Here is a 16,840-nt window from a genome sequence, read left to right as displayed (position 1 = left end):
AACAACGTTGTTTTGAAAGTTGTTAGGGTACCAACGCCATTAGTTGAACCAAATTTTGTTCTTCGGAAACCAAGTTTTTTTGGGCCAAAGTAGAGTGAAATAAACAGTTTATTGCTGCTGTAATCTTTAATTGTTAGTTTTACTTGAAATTGATGTTATTTTAGTCGCATTCGTCATTAAGTTGGATGTCGATTCAAGACAGTTTAGAAGCCAATCAGGTAAGGCGTTTTCATTTCGAAATTTAGTGTGATCTATTACAAATATAACTATACTATGGTATAACTGATTTTTTCTGCTATCTTTTGTTTTTGTTGGATATATTCACCCACAGATTTCTAACCCAAAAGCTAAGTTTGAGTGATAACTCTAAAAGTCTGAACTATGGCTTCAACACTGTCTCTAAAACATTGTTTAAAGTTAAAAAATTGTTTCAGGATACATTCCGTGTGGGTTTTCCTCAACCACAATCTGTTGAAAATGAGAATGAATTTGTGACAAACAGCGGACGTCGCATAAAGCATTCAGAATTCATTCATAATAATAAAACTTATGATGCACCATCACGTGAACAAGGGAACTCACGTGTATCATCGAAACATGGTTTGTGAATATATTCCTATGTCTATGATACAATACTATAATTATAGTAATCTGTCCTACTATATTATTAAACTAAAACATATCACCTTTTACTAAAATAACCAAACAAAAACACCATTTAATTTATTTATAAGCTTGATTAGAAACACAGAGTTAATATATATTACCCATACTATGCACCACCTACATAGACTTAATATTTTCTTTAAAAGATTTAATAGTTTTATTTAAAAATGTTTAAAAATAATGTTCCGAAAAATTTGTTTAAAAAAAAAGTTTAAAAATTTTTACTTAGAAACTGGATCTCACCCTACACCTATTAACAAAGGAATTGTTGACTACGGAATGTCCGACAGTCTACAAGCCCAACTTCATCTTAGTCTCGATAGACTGAGTGAAAACTTTTATGACCCAGATGATCTAAACAGACTACAGGTAAACTTAAAATGGCAACTTTTCAAAGATACCAAGCAAAGGCATTTGTAAATACAACTACAACGTAACAGTGTAGTTACAATGGAATATTATTGCTTAACAATGGAACATAATATAAACTTTAACTAACCAAATAGAAATAAAGTCTTGGGATAAATGTAAATCTTTTCAGAACAAACAAGTCGCCAAACCAACCAAGTCATATCCACCAATTCCTCTACATAAACAACCAGCTGCTACTAAACCTGAAAAAGAAGATACTTTGGATGTTCAAACCAAACCCTTGTAAGCTTAACAGTTAAACTAAATATGCATATTATCAGTACCTAAAAATATCTACTATTTTACATTAGATGACTGCGTTTATACTTTAAATTTTAAACAATTAAATGATTTAACAGATAAAGTACAAGATCAAGTAAATTCTGATGGAAGCCAAAACAAATTCCAAAACGTGAGAGACTCCCTCTCACCTGAACTTATGACCGGTTATAACCAGTTTGAACTGGATGATAATGATGATGACATACACACAGTGGTGGTTGATGATTCACTTGATGTTAACCAACATGATGTGGAATTAAATGAGAAGATTGCCCAACAACAAAGAGAAAATGACACTGAAAGGTAATTCTATATGGTGTATCGTGTATTCATAATCTTTTAACGGCTCATTTGGTATGAAAAACCCTAGTGTATTTTCGAAGCTTCATGTTGTGTCTGGAAGCAGAAGTAACCGAATATTAATGGTGTATGTTGATTCATGGTGCAAATACTAAAACAGGGTAGCCTTTAAAAAGACCATGATTAACTTAAAATACAACTAGGGTTTAAATAAGATCAAATTTATTTTTTTCATTGATTCTCAAAAGCAACATTTGTATACTGTATACTCCATACTAATTCATTCGTGCCAGACTTTTACATACAGGGAAGGCAGTAATAGTTAGACACACATTCCTACTAAACAAATCCAATCCAACCTATTGATTGTAATGTTTAATGATTAATGAAGTGCAGAAGTTCTGTGGTACTCTGCCCCAGGTTTGGCACCGATTGAATACCTCTACACACACAAAGACACAATGTAATAGATTTGATTGCTAACTTTTTTTACAATACATACCTAGAGAAAATATGGAAGAAGTTCAGTTTGATCCATATGCTGAGCTAAGATACAACCCAGCGTGGAGAAATACTGGTGAAGCAACTATTGCTGGTAACCAACACCCTGTATCTGATCATAGGGAGATAGGTGTGCAGAAATATTCCCCTATTGATTTCGGAAATGCAATAAAGTGAGTGTACTTGTGGAAATATATGCTTCAATATGTTTATTGTGTTTTTGAAAGTATGCCATTTAAATTGTAAAATACATATTTTTGTGTTTGTCGTATGTTTATTATATGATTCTGTGTTTATTATTGTGTCAAAAGTAAAACATGAAAGCTAAATGTGGTAACACTGCCCATTGGTTGGGAAACACTAATAGAGCGTGTTGTTGGAAAACATTTGTATAATACTTGGTTAAGAAACACTGATGTGGTTGCGAAACACTAGTGTAATATACTGTTTATCCCAGGCCTCCAAATCCAATTGAAGCAAGTGAACACACAAGAAATGAGACACCCCAACAACAGGGAGGTGCGATTACAATCCACAATAACATGCTTTCCCCTACCAGGTGTGTGAATCACTTTATTGTTACTAAAAACCAAAAACTTAGTTCATTAAAATAAATGTGCACACCAAGCCTTTATGTGGTGGCCTAAAATAACGAGAATAATTGAAGAGATCATATTCTATTGTCTAAACCAGCAGTCTTTGAGTTAAAATCTCAACAAGTTGTTTTATCCTATTCAGTTTTAGCTTAGCATGAGCCAATGTATCCAGTTATAGGTTTTGGTATTTCAGGATATTTGACAATAAAGTTTATTTCATATATGTATATATATATTAAATAAGCAATTGGCAGTTATTATAAAATTTTGGACATTATTGTAATATGTTTGCATTTGCATATCATACCTACCTAAAGTGCAGCATAATATTAAAACCATCTTATCATATTGTTTATTTTAGAGATTCCTTTGTTCGTTTAAGTTCAAATCCTGATCGACTGGTTGAAGTTAACACTGAATATGAAGAAGAGTTTCGTCGCATGTTACAACTCGAAGCCAGGCAACGAGAGTTAGGTAAACTATTGTGTTTTAAGGTTAAACAAACATAAGTTTAATCTATATAGCAGCCACATTTTAATACATAAATTTCAATACAATTATTTGAAAACAGACATTGACGCATAAAAACTTTTCTTTTTATAAATGCAACTTATAACTCTTGCGCCGTAACAGTCGTTTTAACACGTTCACACATGTGTTATATTTTACAAACCTTTCACCTGCTTATAAGCTACCACCTAGATTAGTAACTTTGTGCATAAATACGCACAGTGATTAAATTTGCCAAGTAAAACATCAATAATCTTTTACAGAATCAGCAACAACTTACCAACCAAGTGAAAATACAGATTATTCATCACAATACCAAGTTAACAATCCACAAGAAGACAACCAATTTCAACATCATCAGTAAATGCTTGCTTATTTTATTTCCTGTTGTCATACAATTTCATTGTCTGTTTTGTAGTGTGTTTTTTTTGTCATTTGAAATTTAGGTTTTAAATTTAAAACCATGCAGTAATACTTAGTAAAACAATTTACATACAAAAATGGTAACAAAACTAAATTTATTTTCCAAAGAAATACTTACGAATTAGATTCAAATCATTACAATCACCAAGCTGCAAGTCAAGTTAGTTCAGCTCCTGCAAGACAGAAAACAAGCAAAGAAAATATTCAAGGTAATAAACTGTAGTAATACATACATACTTTTTATTTATCTCTTTGGAAATAATAGCGAAGGTCATGGTATTTGAAGAACGAAGAGAAGGGCGTTATGAGCAAAAATAACAGTTGTCAAAACATGTTATGAATAAAAAGTGTGGGAAGGAGTGTCAATTAAAAAGTGTGCTTGTAGTATCTAATGTGGCCTCATATGCCTAACAAGCTTCAGCCAAGTTAAATAACTTTGCGAACTTTTATGCTCAATTAAAGTCATAACATTTTACAGTTAATCAAAAACGAAACCAAACCTCTAATTTGCAAGAAAAAGTCACAAAGCGAGTTACTAAAGATCAACCATTGGTACCCAACCCACCAGCCCATCCAAAGAAAAATCGAGATTATGTTGAATTAAATAAACTAAGGTTGGTATGTGATGGAACTTTGAATGTAACTTGCTTGGCCCAAAAAGGACAGTAGTTGTAACATGGGTGTTTATACACTTCATGCCAGTTAACGAGTTACCATGTATGTTACTTTGTGTGTATATTCAATTAAATGTTTCCACAGGTTGGGAAGGAAAAGCAATTCAGCTTCTTACCTTGAAATGTATTCGAAACGAAATAAGCAAAAGTATGAAGAAAACACTGAACAAGATGATGTTGGAAGCAAAGACACAGACCGAGTTACACAACAGGTAACAGCGTAGGCTACTTTAACCAACAATTTTTTAATAAACTAAACATAAGTTTTATTTATCTCTTGAATTAAAATAAGGTCATATAATTAACTTAGCAGATAAATAAGAAATATTAGCAAAACTACAGTTGCAATACCACGTTAAGAATAAACTAAATGAAAAAAGTAATGGTATATATGATTACAATTACAACAGATTACTATAAAAATGTGTGCATAAAACCGGCTTTACAATTGTTATTTTTACAGAGAACTCCAGAAATAAGTCCTCATGAAAGCAACTTAACATTAGAAGATAGCTGGACATTTAAGGTTAGAAATTTAATAACAGATAATGATCTGAGCGGGAAAAAACATCATTTGATTTTTTAAAACAGGCTGAAAGACTAAAGGCAGCAAAAGAAGGCAGGCCCATCCCAACTAAACCATATAAATCTCCCTCCTTACAAGAGGTTGGCAACTTTATGCAACGACCAAACTTTTCCCCAAGTGATGTGGCAGTACATAAGGGTGAGTATTAATGCATGTTGGAACAAATAGGATTAAAGTGGCGCCATCACAAAATGGTTAAGGCAACAGTCCCTCACCTAGAGGTTATAATTTCATGGCTTGTTGCTGCTGCCAATGTGGCATATGCGTGTTTGGGCAAGATATTTAACGAAAATTTCTCCAACCCAGTGGTCTGTTACAGAACACCGAACGACTATCATTGCCCTAAAACAAGTTACATCCATTCATTTATTCTCATACATATTCTCTATTTTCATCAGGATATCAAAGGATTTCCCATGACGAAGACTCTCAGCTTGATCCAAACAGAATAAATCGCAGAAACCCCTCAAAGCAGAGTTCCTATGATGGGGCAAGTGACTTTAGTGGCCACCCTGCATTCTCATACAACCCCCAACCTAACGACGCAGCAAGATACCAACATATATCTCCAGTAAGAGACAAATATCAAGTCCATGGCAGTGGATCATGGCAAGGACATATGGGATATAGCACAGATGGAATGACAAGCCAATACAACTATAATCAACCTGGGTTTAATGATAGCAATTCTTACTACAGGGTTCAGCAGGAAGGTTTTAATTCTTCTGGACAGTCTCCACTGTTACAGGTATTTATCATAATATATTTAAACATTAATGTAGTGACACAAACCTATATAATCTAATAGTTATTTAGGGTTCAATCAAAGCTTTTGTAACTTAACCAAAGCTGCACAAATGGCTTTAAAATGTACAAATATGCAATAAATTAAGGTGCTTGGTAAGATATTAAAACTGAATAAAATCTTGAGCAGTTTTGTCTGCCATTCGGCAAAATACAGACTGTTACACAAAAAATGGCTTCAATGCACTTCGGTTTTGCTTGATGAAACTGATATATTTCTCCATCTACACCAGGCGTACCACCAAAGGTTCAACCGCCTTCAACCCATCTCGCCCCGTTACCATGACAACAAAGTTCTTCCACCAAGCCATGGAATCCCTATGAGTCCAACCAAGGTAAACGGGGACTTCCAGTTCATGAAAAGTCCTCCAGACTCCTCTCTGTATCAAGAGGATGGTTCAAACTCCTCGGAAGCAAGGAGCAATGGAAGAATGAAGAAAAGGGTCAATTTTGACCCAAGCATTTATTCACCTTCTACTCCAAGATCTGGGATCCCAATTTCTCAACACAGGTTTTCTAAATAAGAAACACATAAACTAAATAACAGTGTTTACAGAGCATTTTTGTTTTCAGTGTTTCCAACATATTTTGAAGGTTACAATAAACGCAATTTATACAAAGTGTTTCCAACAGGTTTTCCAAATACCCGGTCCCCCTACCTCCCACCCCCCCTTCACATAGACATGGTATGGTTAGAAGATCTGTTTCTCTATCGCCTTCAAATGGTTCTAGATACATAGACAACTATACAACAGGTGTGTATTAGTTTTTCCCATCTTTGTTAACTGGTTAACGTGCCTGCCTATAACCCAGAAGTAATGGGTTCAAGGCTTGTCTTGCTACCATTGTAGGCGTATGTTTCTTTGGACAACCCATTAGTGACCACTAGGTTGGAGCAATTGCCCTTAGGTGTCTTGCCCAAGGACACATCGCCCTAAACGGTAGCAGCAACAAGCCTTGAACCAATACCCTCTGGTTTAAAGGCAGGCACGCTAACCACTTCGCCATTGCGCCAATACCATAACATATTTTTTTCTACAGATCCGCAAAATGAATACCACAATGTTCCAGTGTTGCCACCAATAGCAAACACATCAAACCACAGCAGTGTTGCCGTTGAACAATCACCAAGACTTGATCCTAGTGATGCCGCAAGTGGTAGTTACCTCAAACAACATGAAAAACAAAAGAAAGCAACTTCCTATAAGGTGTGTGTTTAAAAGATATTGTGGAGCTATTTTGTATTGTATTTCTTATACCAACACTACTTTGGCTGCTTAATCTAATTTGGGTTCTATTTTTTTCATTGTTTTAATTGATAAGAGATATTTTTTTTGATCTGCAAAAATTAAAGTAAATATTTCTTTTTGTCAATTTAATTAATTTGATCTTTCCTACAGTATTTAAAGAGATAAATAAAAGTAATGTTATCCCGTATTCCTACAGAAATACACCTTAAATGATTACAAGAGCCTTAAACGTGATATAAATCTTGGTGGACTTGGTCCTGATCTATTATCGGCAAAAATCAAGGTAATTGGGTGCAAGAAACACAGATTTTGTGGTCACCTTCAATACAAACATGTCGGCCTATATAACAAATTTCGTCCTAAACGTTTTGGTTTAAAAACTAAAACCATATAGACTGATGTCAGAAATTAAAACGTAATTACTTCAAAATACTTTAGAAAAACTAATTAGTTTAGAAAACATATACTGGTAGTTTTTTTGTGGGGTAACGGGTTAATCCTGGCCTAAATCCCAGGACCTTTTGCGTGCCAGGCTGTGGGGCTTTACTCAGATAAAATAGAATATACCAGTTTTATGCAACGAGCTTTTACAGATGGACAAAGTTCAACGTGGTAAGAAATACGCTGAGTTTATTCGTCAACAACACAAGACAAATGTCACACCTTCCAAACAAGATATGGAATCACCACAGGAACAAAGGTTCACGATGACTAATGAGAGTGAGAAGAAACGAAACGAGATGAGAGAGAAACGTGAACGGGTAAGTGGTGTGGTTAGGAGTCTGTGTTTGCATCATTCAATGATCTTTTTTATCTTCTTGTTGCACACTGGTGTTCTGTTTCATACACCTTGTGCCCGCTCACCAGTTATCATGTGAACCCATTTGGTGGTCCCATCAGTTGCGTGAAGGTTCTATAAAAGTAATAACTTTTATTTGTCTTTAATAACTCCATTAAAATATAATAAAAGTTTAGATTCCCCCCAAAAAAACTTTAGGTACACCAAAAAAAATTTTTAGGTACACCAAAAAAAATTACAAGATCATTTTTTTAAACGTTCATTTTCCAACCAACAGGCGATCAACTATGCCCGTCAAGTACCTCGTCCTAAACTCCCTGCCGAGCAGAAGGATTTTAACGACAGTAACACTCCTAGATCGTTACCTGTAGGTGGAAAATCAACCCGACCAACATTAACACATAACGAAGGCAGGGCATATGAAGATGAGGTGTCTGCTGTCGACTGGGAGTTATTACGATCGTTGCGTGAGAGACATGAACGGGAAAAGGCAATGGTGGCGGGTATATCTCCCAATAAAGTTACTTAACTAGCCTATAAGAATGACATTTTAAATTTTAAAAGAAAGATGATTTTGGGGAAAAAAGTTTGTTTTTTTTAAAAGGGCGAATTTTTAAAGCAATGTTCCAGTTGTGTTGTCGCAAGTAACAGTGTGATGCGCAATGTTAACAGGCAAGTATTCTGCCTTTTCACATAGCATGTAGGTGCTTGAATGTGTAGTTTTGTTTGTACATATTTAAGCACTATGACTCTGTGATCAACTGGATTTTTAGTTAATATATGATGGAACGTACTGTTGCAATACCATGTCCCATAGTATACATTCATATCACTGTTAACTGGCTGTACTGTGGGGGGTTACATTCGATATTCTATTAATTATATACTGTACTCAGTTCCACATAGACGATTGTGGCTGTTTTGTTCGGTGGTTATTTTCCTTTCTTTTAACTTTTTCGCAAATGGTGCTGTACTTTATTCGTTTGTCAACATTTTTTCTGTTTCGTTAAGCGTCCGTTATTCATTATATAGAGAATACGCATAGAGAAAATATCGTTGCAAATTTCGCCCCATCGCTGTGGAAAGCTGGTTACAATCATATAGTACCGCGGGGTAGGATGGGAATCCATTAGAACATATTTTTCCATATTTCCGAATTCTGTTTTAAACTATTAACAACGCTCTTTTAGAGTCGTGAGGATAGAGTTTTATAATTCTTTAATTTTCTACAAAGTTTACTACAAAGAAAGCATATACCATCTTACCCCAACCTACTATACGTAATGCTTGCGTCGTTAACATGGTGGTTACAGCGCGTGTCTCGTTGGCAAAGGACAATACTGGGTTATAATCTAAATTCTGGATGCTGTTAAACGATTTTTTTTTTAGTTTAAATAATAAAACCTTTTTTTTGGATATGATGAACTAACCGCTAGCATTAAAATTCCTATTGAGACGATAAAAGACCCTAAAACAGGTTTTAATAGGAATTCACAATAATAATATTTGACAGATGTTTCTTCCAACCAAGAAGTAACGCAGTTTTAATAAGTGGGGTAAGATGGGACACTTTTAGCACATAATATCCTAATCGTGTTTTAAACAATTACCAACGGTGTCATGGGGACACGGTTTTATATAATTCTTTAAAAGTTTTTTGTTTACTACCAAATGGGTCAAGAAAATGGAATGAAAAAGTGTCCCATCTTCCCCACCCTCACTATACATAATCTAATGATTGAAAGTTTTCATGGCAAGATACTTCATATTCCAGGTAAAGTTGACCCTCGCGATACTTTAAGTACTATATATCTATATGCTGCTTTTTTCGCTATATGGTTGGTCGTCTACGATTCCCACAAACGTCGACCAAGTAGCTTAAACAACGCTTCGTTATGTGTCTTGTAAAAGTCTTTAAGATGCTGAAGGGTTTCTTCTGGAAATGGATTGCTGGTAGAAGTTTTGGAACGTGTCCTCTGCTTGTTACTTGGTAGGCAATTTAATCTCCCGTTGTTATTCCACTCTTTGTAGCAAAAGAAACCAGTTTTTGAATCCCTTACATAATCCTCGCGAAAGAGGACTTTAGGAATATCGATAAAGTCTTGTACTCTCTCCATTACACCACCAGGGTCGTTAAAAAGCTCGCTACCATCCACAACCATCATATCACTGTCGTTGTAATATTTCAGCCACCGTTTCAGATGCAGAGCGTAGAATCCGGTTGTAAGTAAAGTCGACATGTAATCGCTACTGTGATGTTGCAACACACGCAGTGTATCTCCTGGAGCTCTTGTTTCGTTGTATGGAACAAACGAAGAGGTAACTTTTGGTAGGTATTTCTTGAGGTAATCGTGTATGGTTTGAAATTGGTGAATCCCGGACCAGTGATGAGATATGTTGTACCACGCCCACTAAAATGTAAACAATGACATTAAATGGTTATAGAAAACGGAAAATGTCATTCGATTCTGCGTGACACGCATGGCGTGTAATTGGCTTTTTTACACGTTAGTTTCTTAAAACTATCAATGTTAAATTACTATCATAATGCATATTAAATATAAGAAGTTCCCACTTCTGTAAATAAATGCCTTTGGAATTTTACTGCAAGTGCTGCTGTAACAGCAAATAATTGTATTTTTACCTCGTGAACGAAATCAGAGTAAACTCTTTTTGCAGGCTCGCACAGAATTAAAACTATCTTCGCTTGAGGTACATTAGCTTTAATCAGCTTTGGTATACCATATGGGGGGAAACTAAAGTAGGCCGGTGTCTTCTCCATCACCGCAGTATTTGGACTAACTTCTGGCATCATAGATCTGCGTGGTAAACATGCAAAAAATGTAACGGTAAAGCTGCTCAAAAACCCCGAGGCGCATATACAATTAAACACAACACAACCACGATTGAATCTTAAACACAGACACGTATGTGCATTTACTTATGAGGTAAATAACCGGTTTATCTAAACGATGCAAATGATCATACCAATTGAATTGCAATACATCTCACGTTTTTTTCAAATGTTTAAACTTACTATATCTATATCTATATGGTATGGTGGGGTAAGACAGGACACTTTTAGCACATAATATCCAAACAACGGAGTCGTGAGAATGTCGTTTTATAATTCTTTGAATGTCCTTTGTTACTACCAAATGGGACGAGAAGTTAGAAGAAAAGGGTGTCCCATGTTTCTTCACCCCTTCCCTATACTGTAAGTGTTATTTGTACTTACAAGTATTCTGATATGGGTGCGGTGCTCCTTTCGTCAAAAAAATGCGCCTCGATTTTTTTAATTACTTTAATAAGAGGGTGAGGTTCTAGGAAATGAAGAAAAGCATGAGTTCCGCATTTTTCGACCCCAATACCGATCAACCGAGGAAGTTGCTTTCGTTTTACCTTCGGGAAAGTATACAGCGTGTTAATTTGTGTTTTAGTCTATAGTACTGTTGTGGGGTAAGACGGGATATACTGTTAACACCTAAATCACATAACTCCTGATCGTGTTTCGAACATTTAACAACGTTATTTTGGAGTTGCGAGGCGGCGTACCCCACCCTAAAGGTGGCTGTACACAGTATCCGGCGTGCGGATTCGCTTGCGAAGTCGTATGCAACCCATTACCGAGTTCCACATGCGGCAGCGAAACCCGGACAAAACAGACAAAAAGGACGAATTCCCGGATACTGTGTACAGCTACCTTAATACATTGAGTAAACAAAACTTTTTTCCAGGATTTGAAGTTGCATTTTACTTATGGTACTGCCGGGTAAGATGGATGCCGTCAGCACATATTCTCCCATATTTCCTAATCCTGTTGCAACAATTAACATCTCGTATGTAGTCGTAAGAATACGGTCATATAATTCTGTGAATATGCCGTGTTTAATACCAAACAGGAAGATACAATAGAATGAAAATATAAACTACCCTTCTACACACCCAAAACAAAAATCTAAAGTACAGACGGCATACGTACAGTTGTATTCTGTGATGCTATTAGCTCATTCCACGTCTGTTCCCGCTCACGCATTTTCTCAGCATGTTCATTATTCGCTATTTCTTCCGGACTTAATTGCAGGTGTTCAATCATTGGTTCTTGCACCGGCCCTTCTACTGAAACTATGGGACCAGCTTCTTTTTTGTGGCTGCTTATTGCCAATATCTCATCTCCTTTGTCCCTAATGGTTTCACTGGTATTCACTCGGTATGTATTAGAAAGATATTGGACAGAAATGGCTTGGTGCTGCTTCATAACTGCTGCAATAAAACGACAAATTAAATTTTGTTTCCATACTTGTAAAACATTTGACTAATCTCAACATAACTGAATACTTTACACATGTAGTCTAGTTTTAGTGAAAACAGGCGAAATTCGGCATTTAGGACAACGGCAATCTCAGCATATATATAGTAGAGTGGGGAAAGATACCACACTTTTAGCACATAATATCCAATATTCCAATTGTCTTTTAAACCATAAAACAACGGTCTACGGGAGTCGTGAGGATACCGTTGTATAATTTTTGAATGTTCTTTGTTTACTACTAAGTGGGACGAAAAAATAAAATCAAAAGGTGTCCCATTTTTCCCCACCCACTACACATACATACCTTGCAATTTTCCTATGTTATGAATATCATCACAGCTTTTCGCAAAGTTATAAACGGTAAAGAACCCACCTACTGCCAGAACAAGGATTCCAATAAACAATTTGATTGATTTCATGATAAATGGTATGAAAACCTGATATTAAAAGAATGAAAGTTAAGGTGGCTTTATTATGTACAAATAAACTTATTTTAGAAAATAAATCTCTGTACCATACTATAGGTATACGAATGTAGTTGTTAAATTCGCACTGCCTAATTATTTAACTAAGCATAATGTATAGCCTACATGACTCAAGACAACAGTATTCGACTGGCTAATGTACTACAGCAGACTGACAGTTCGTGTTCTGGCCCAGTTGTGTGGATAGAAATGGTAAATTCGATGACGACAATATGCCCTTTGGCAGAGATCAGTTATTCAACACCGAAGCGCAAAATTTAATAGCATGCTGCGAAAGTGGTAAGCGTTTTCCTGTTTGGGTGTTCAATAGTAGCGTTTATAACTGGCCACTATAATGGCGTAACTAAATTAATTCATTCGGGACATTTAAATCGTACTGGGCACTTTAACTGTACTTCCTGACAGTCACTGTCCGAAGTGTAATAAATTATACATGCAGTAAAACTAACTAATTACTTCTTTATGAAGCAACAGGCGTTAAAGAGTTACGCCAAATTGCTTCTGGACAGTATTTAAATTAGTTGATTGGCATGTACTGTAAAAACGTAACGTTGGTTGAACGGCGACTGAAATATTACATAACCTATACCGATGATTTATTTTAACACAGAGGGAGTAAAACACAAACTGTATGACCAATGCTGCGTTCTTGTTGCTTGGTGCTAGTAGAATCTACTTAAATTTTAAACTCAGTCTGGTTTATATTTTTTAGTTAGGCATGACCACCCCGCACGAAATAGTTACTGTACGTGTTTGCTGAACTAGCGCTTTTGAGCACGTTACATTGTAACTGATTGCACAAAACAACAGCCAGAGCCTAAACACACCCAAATGAACATCGCTTTAATAGATAGAGTGTGTTTTTCTAAACCCAACAACACTTTATGTTTAATATTCAGTAATTGGGTTTTAAAAAACTCACCCGAAGTTGTTTTTTTTTTTTGAAAGTTTATCCAATTGTGTGTATTGGTTCTTTGGTTCGTGTGGCTGTTGTTGAGTTACAAAGAAGCTTATACCAACATAAGCACTTTCACTTTGCCGATTATCAATTATCACAATTTATGCTTTTATTAAACCAGAAATATTATTCTGGTTTCACCAAAACTTACCATTTTAAACCACAAGCACTGCTACAAGTTAAGTTTAAGCCGAATAATTCGTAAAAACATTTGATATCTCTCATCCAATAAATGTGGTTTCTTTCGCAAAACATACCAACAGTAACTGTACCCAAAGTGTGGCATACCGCATACACGATGCTTAAAACAATAAATACAAGATTTCACTGTTAAGAATATACGCCCAGGTTAAAACACACAGAAATTCTCAGTAAAAAGTATAGTTACCAAGCATTGTGTTGGCTAGCATTAGGCATGGTGCTTCTGCTTTACACAACAGTGGCTTCTTTTCGAAAAATCTTGAAACACAGAGCCGTAATACACAGAGCAAAAAGGCAAACAAAAATAGGAATGTAATATAAAGTAACACATATCATAGAGAAAAAAAAGAAATAACTATTTAAAATTTAAAGTTGTCATTTAATTTGAAACAAGTATAACATTTTTGTGTGGAAGTGTGGAAAAGGCAATGTATTCGTAACATTAAGGAATAAAATCTCAATTAAATTGTAAAAACATGCAACTAAAATCTTTAACACTGCAGTATAGTTTGTGGAAAAGAACTTATACTGTAACCATAAAAATATTGCCAACTTTAAAAACCAGTTTTAACATCAATTGTAACTTAAACTAATCATTTAATAAAAGAGAAAACATAATAGTAAAAGACATGCTTTAAACGGTATGAAAGATAGATTAAAACAACGAATAAAAGTAATGACGCACAGTACAATATAACACAGTTAAAGCTTCGTTTATGCTACAATATTCACACAAGCTTGTGTAGTTCACGATAGAAACAAAGTCTTCACGCATAGCAAGTCTTAAAAATCTCATAATTGACAGTAAACCTAACCTACTGTTGGTATTAAAGCAATGCTTGTGCTGCCTCCCCACTTTCAGCATGATGACTTTGTTTTTCCCTTCTACAACAATGGGGCTGCAAACTCTGCACGGTGTATATGAGTAAACCAAGCACAAGGAATATACCGACAATAACACCTGCGTACATAGGATTTGCTTATTCGTGTGATGAAGTAATTTATTTATTCAGGTTTAACAAACTAAAACCGTGATATCTACAAACAAATATTAAAGGAAAATATATCACTGAATAAAGTTAAGGCTATACTAAAGCACGCCTATAGTACCAATTAAAATAGTGACTACGAACAATACGACACAACAAAGGGTTTATTTGACGTGTGCTGCAGGAAGTAAAATAATAGTGAGGCAAGACAAAGTAGTGAGCGAAACACTACCACATTACTACTTTGCTTTTATTAAATTTTAAATGTCTAAAATACATTTTCACATTACAATGAACAACTATTAAACTTGATTTGGCGTGAAACCTTGGGCCTACATCACCTAAAATTGAGTTGTTTTTTCTAAAATTACTTACCAATAAGAATAGGGTCAATAACGACTTTAGATTCTACTCTAAGCAAATGCTCAACTGCTGTGAATGATCCGTTATTAGATGCAGGAGTAATCTGGTAAATAAAGAAAAATTGGCTTAATTTAAATAAAGGCAAACCTTCCTTTTTTTTAAAATCTATTTGCATACCAGCGGTTTCCAAACTTTTTTAAAAAATTTTGCCTGATAGACCCTTTGCAAATAGTTCCCTGTGGGCCCCATTTTGGGAACCGAACCGCTGTATAAGCTCAACAAAACCAACTGTAATTTAAACTATATAATATATACATATGATTATAATGATAACTAATAGTAGACCTATACCATGCTCACTCACTCCTAAAATGTGGCAGATAAGCCCATACACATCAACACTGTCAAATGGTTCCGAAACGTAATTTTGTCGGAACGCAGGTCCATGTGCGATAAAGAATGGGTGCATGTCTTGTAAAGAATTGTTGTAACCATGTGTGCCCTCTGAAATGGAACACAAATATTTATTGATATGTTATCATAACTTCATAAGAATCATAAGACATAAGAGATACATAAAATATAAGTTTAACATACTTTACTGCCCCTAGCCAAAACCATAGGCTCCAAACCTATTAAAATGCATGGGAGGCAGGGACAGTTAGACGCACATTTCTTTGAAACAAATTTGATTCCAATGATAAAAGTACTGCAAAAACTGAGGGTAAGCCTGCTCTCCCATACCACCCCAGGTTTGGCGCCTATGGCCTCAAACAAGAAGTGGGTTACCAGTCAGCAGTCACATATTCATAACATACTCATTGGTAAAGGATCATTTGGGTAATTCACAAGAAACCATCCATCTTTTACATTGATAAGAATAGGAGGAATTCGTATATTGTGTTTGTAATGATAACTATCAGGTATTTCATCCTTCTTCCACACAAACACTTGCTTTAAATCCATTTTCATTAAGCTCTTATACACAGTGTCAAGGTATCCTGAAAACATTAAGTTTACCATTTGCTGTATGGATTTTAAAGTAACAATTTTACAATTATTTTTTCTCTCCACCCCTTCAGTTAAAAAGGAAAATTACTGTTAGTAGAAAAAAATACAGCACAAATGGCCAAATGCCCTTTAGTAAAGTAGTGGGAACAATTACAGTTCAAAATTAATCCTCATATTGTTGAAACAATGAAGAAAAGGGAAAATGGGAACTAACAGCAAAATCACAGTCAGTAAAACAAGCTATCGTTAAAAGGTGTAGAAAAGAGTCCACTAAAAAGGGCTGTTGCACCCAACATATGATAAACTCATTTTCCAAATTTATATAAATTACTATATGAATGTAAAAGATGTAACTTACTTTATCCTCGCGGGGCCGGAAAACGACAGTCGTTATCACACGGGTTTAACACCTCGTGCCAGCTTACGAGTTACCATGTATGTTACTTTGTGGGTGATTATTTTTTTTTGTTTTTTCATTTTTTTATGTATGGCTGATAATTTAGACAACTTTGTAGTGACCACTGGGTTGGAGCAATTGTCGTTAAGTGTCTTGCCCAAGGACACATACGCCCACCAGTAGCAGCGTCGAGCCTTGAACCCATTACCTATTGGTTACAGGCAAGCGCACTAACCACTATGGCTGATTATTTAGACAACCCTTTAGTGACCACTGGGTTGGAGCAATTGTCGTTAAGTGTCTTGCCCAAGACACATACGCC

General features: G+C 35.4%; 3 protein-coding genes across 5 annotated transcripts in view; 1 reads left to right on the top strand and 2 right to left on the bottom strand.

Annotated features, from left to right (window-relative positions):
• The first annotated feature begins 8 nt into the window (after positions 1 to 8).
• LOC100176163 (jhy protein-like) lies at positions 9 to 8,808 on the top strand. Its single transcript, XM_018811734.2, has 21 exons — positions 9 to 218; positions 435 to 600; positions 896 to 1,035; positions 1,208 to 1,320; positions 1,437 to 1,662; positions 2,166 to 2,333; positions 2,618 to 2,719; positions 3,118 to 3,230; positions 3,530 to 3,626; positions 3,798 to 3,898; positions 4,168 to 4,303; positions 4,449 to 4,575; positions 4,827 to 4,889; positions 4,955 to 5,087; positions 5,348 to 5,697; positions 5,987 to 6,264; positions 6,387 to 6,508; positions 6,795 to 6,961; positions 7,200 to 7,286; positions 7,597 to 7,764; positions 8,080 to 8,808. Exons 4-21 carry the CDS (start codon positions 1,302 to 1,304, stop codon positions 8,329 to 8,331), a joined length of 2,709 nt encoding a protein of 902 aa, XP_018667279.1. The 5' UTR covers positions 9 to 218; positions 435 to 600; positions 896 to 1,035; positions 1,208 to 1,301; the 3' UTR covers positions 8,332 to 8,808.
• A 195-nt stretch (positions 8,809 to 9,003) lies between these two features.
• Positions 9,004 to 12,586, bottom strand: LOC101242339 (heparan sulfate glucosamine 3-O-sulfotransferase 1). 3 transcript variants are annotated; one of them, XM_009860206.3, is made up of 5 exons: positions 12,419 to 12,586; positions 11,785 to 12,065; positions 11,041 to 11,204; positions 10,447 to 10,621; positions 9,004 to 10,213 (listed from the first exon to the last, which is right to left on the bottom strand). In XM_009860206.3, the coding sequence occupies exons 1-5, from the start codon at positions 12,531 to 12,533 to the stop codon at positions 9,650 to 9,652; spliced, it is 1,299 nt and encodes a 432-aa protein (XP_009858508.1). In that variant the 5' UTR covers positions 12,534 to 12,586; the 3' UTR covers positions 9,004 to 9,649. The 3 variants fall into 3 exon arrangements, with proteins under 3 accessions (XP_009858508.1, XP_018667280.1, XP_026689942.1); XM_018811735.2 differs by having other exon boundaries at positions 11,785 to 12,062; positions 12,419 to 12,585; XM_026834141.1 differs by having other exon boundaries at positions 11,785 to 12,062; positions 12,488 to 12,548.
• Positions 12,587 to 13,644: 1,058 nt separating this feature from the next.
• The window catches only part of LOC100180839 (ectonucleotide pyrophosphatase/phosphodiesterase family member 5-like), a 9,056-nt gene continuing 5,860 nt past the window's right edge, over positions 13,645 to 16,840 (bottom strand). Inside the window, exons 3-6 of the mRNA XM_002123914.5 lie at positions 15,929 to 16,111; positions 15,475 to 15,614; positions 15,123 to 15,213; positions 13,645 to 14,719 (exon numbers count right to left, since the gene is read on the bottom strand). Of these exons, the coding sequence (XP_002123950.2) occupies positions 14,586 to 14,719; positions 15,123 to 15,213; positions 15,475 to 15,614; positions 15,929 to 16,111 (548 nt within the window). The 3' untranslated portion in view covers positions 13,645 to 14,585. The remainder of the gene's footprint in view (positions 14,720 to 15,122; positions 15,214 to 15,474; positions 15,615 to 15,928; positions 16,112 to 16,840) is intronic.

This window comes from Ciona intestinalis, chromosome 4 (genome assembly GCF_000224145.3).
Source record: "Ciona intestinalis chromosome 4, KH, whole genome shotgun sequence".
In the NCBI taxonomy this organism is placed as follows: domain Eukaryota; kingdom Metazoa; phylum Chordata; class Ascidiacea; order Phlebobranchia; family Cionidae; genus Ciona; species Ciona intestinalis.
Note: the sequence above shows the minus strand (reverse complement) of the source record. Positions and strands in the feature narration are given on the sequence as shown.

What these genes read in the sequence shown, in the direction of transcription:
- LOC100176163 (XM_018811734.2), top strand. An exon ending in AGAGAAAATGACACTGAAAG is followed by an intron (nt 1,663 to 2,165) that starts GTAATTCTATAT and finishes ATACATACCTAG; the next exon opens with AGAAAATATGGAAGAAGTTC. An exon ending in AGCCAGGCAACGAGAGTTAG is followed by an intron (nt 3,231 to 3,529) that starts GTAAACTATTGT and finishes AATCTTTTACAG; the next exon opens with AATCAGCAACAACTTACCAA.
- LOC101242339 (XM_009860206.3), bottom strand. Translation starts at nt 12,533, where the DNA reads ATGAAATCAATCAAATTGTTTATTGGAATCCTTGTTCTGGCAGTAGGT. An exon ending in TAACATAGGAAAATTGCAAG is followed by an intron (nt 12,066 to 12,418) that starts GTATGTATGTGT and finishes GTTTTATTGCAG; the next exon opens with CAGTTATGAAGCAGCACCAA. An exon ending in GCACCCATATCAGAATACTT is followed by an intron (nt 10,622 to 11,040) that starts GTAAGTACAAAT and finishes TTTACCACGCAG; the next exon opens with ATCTATGATGCCAGAAGTTA.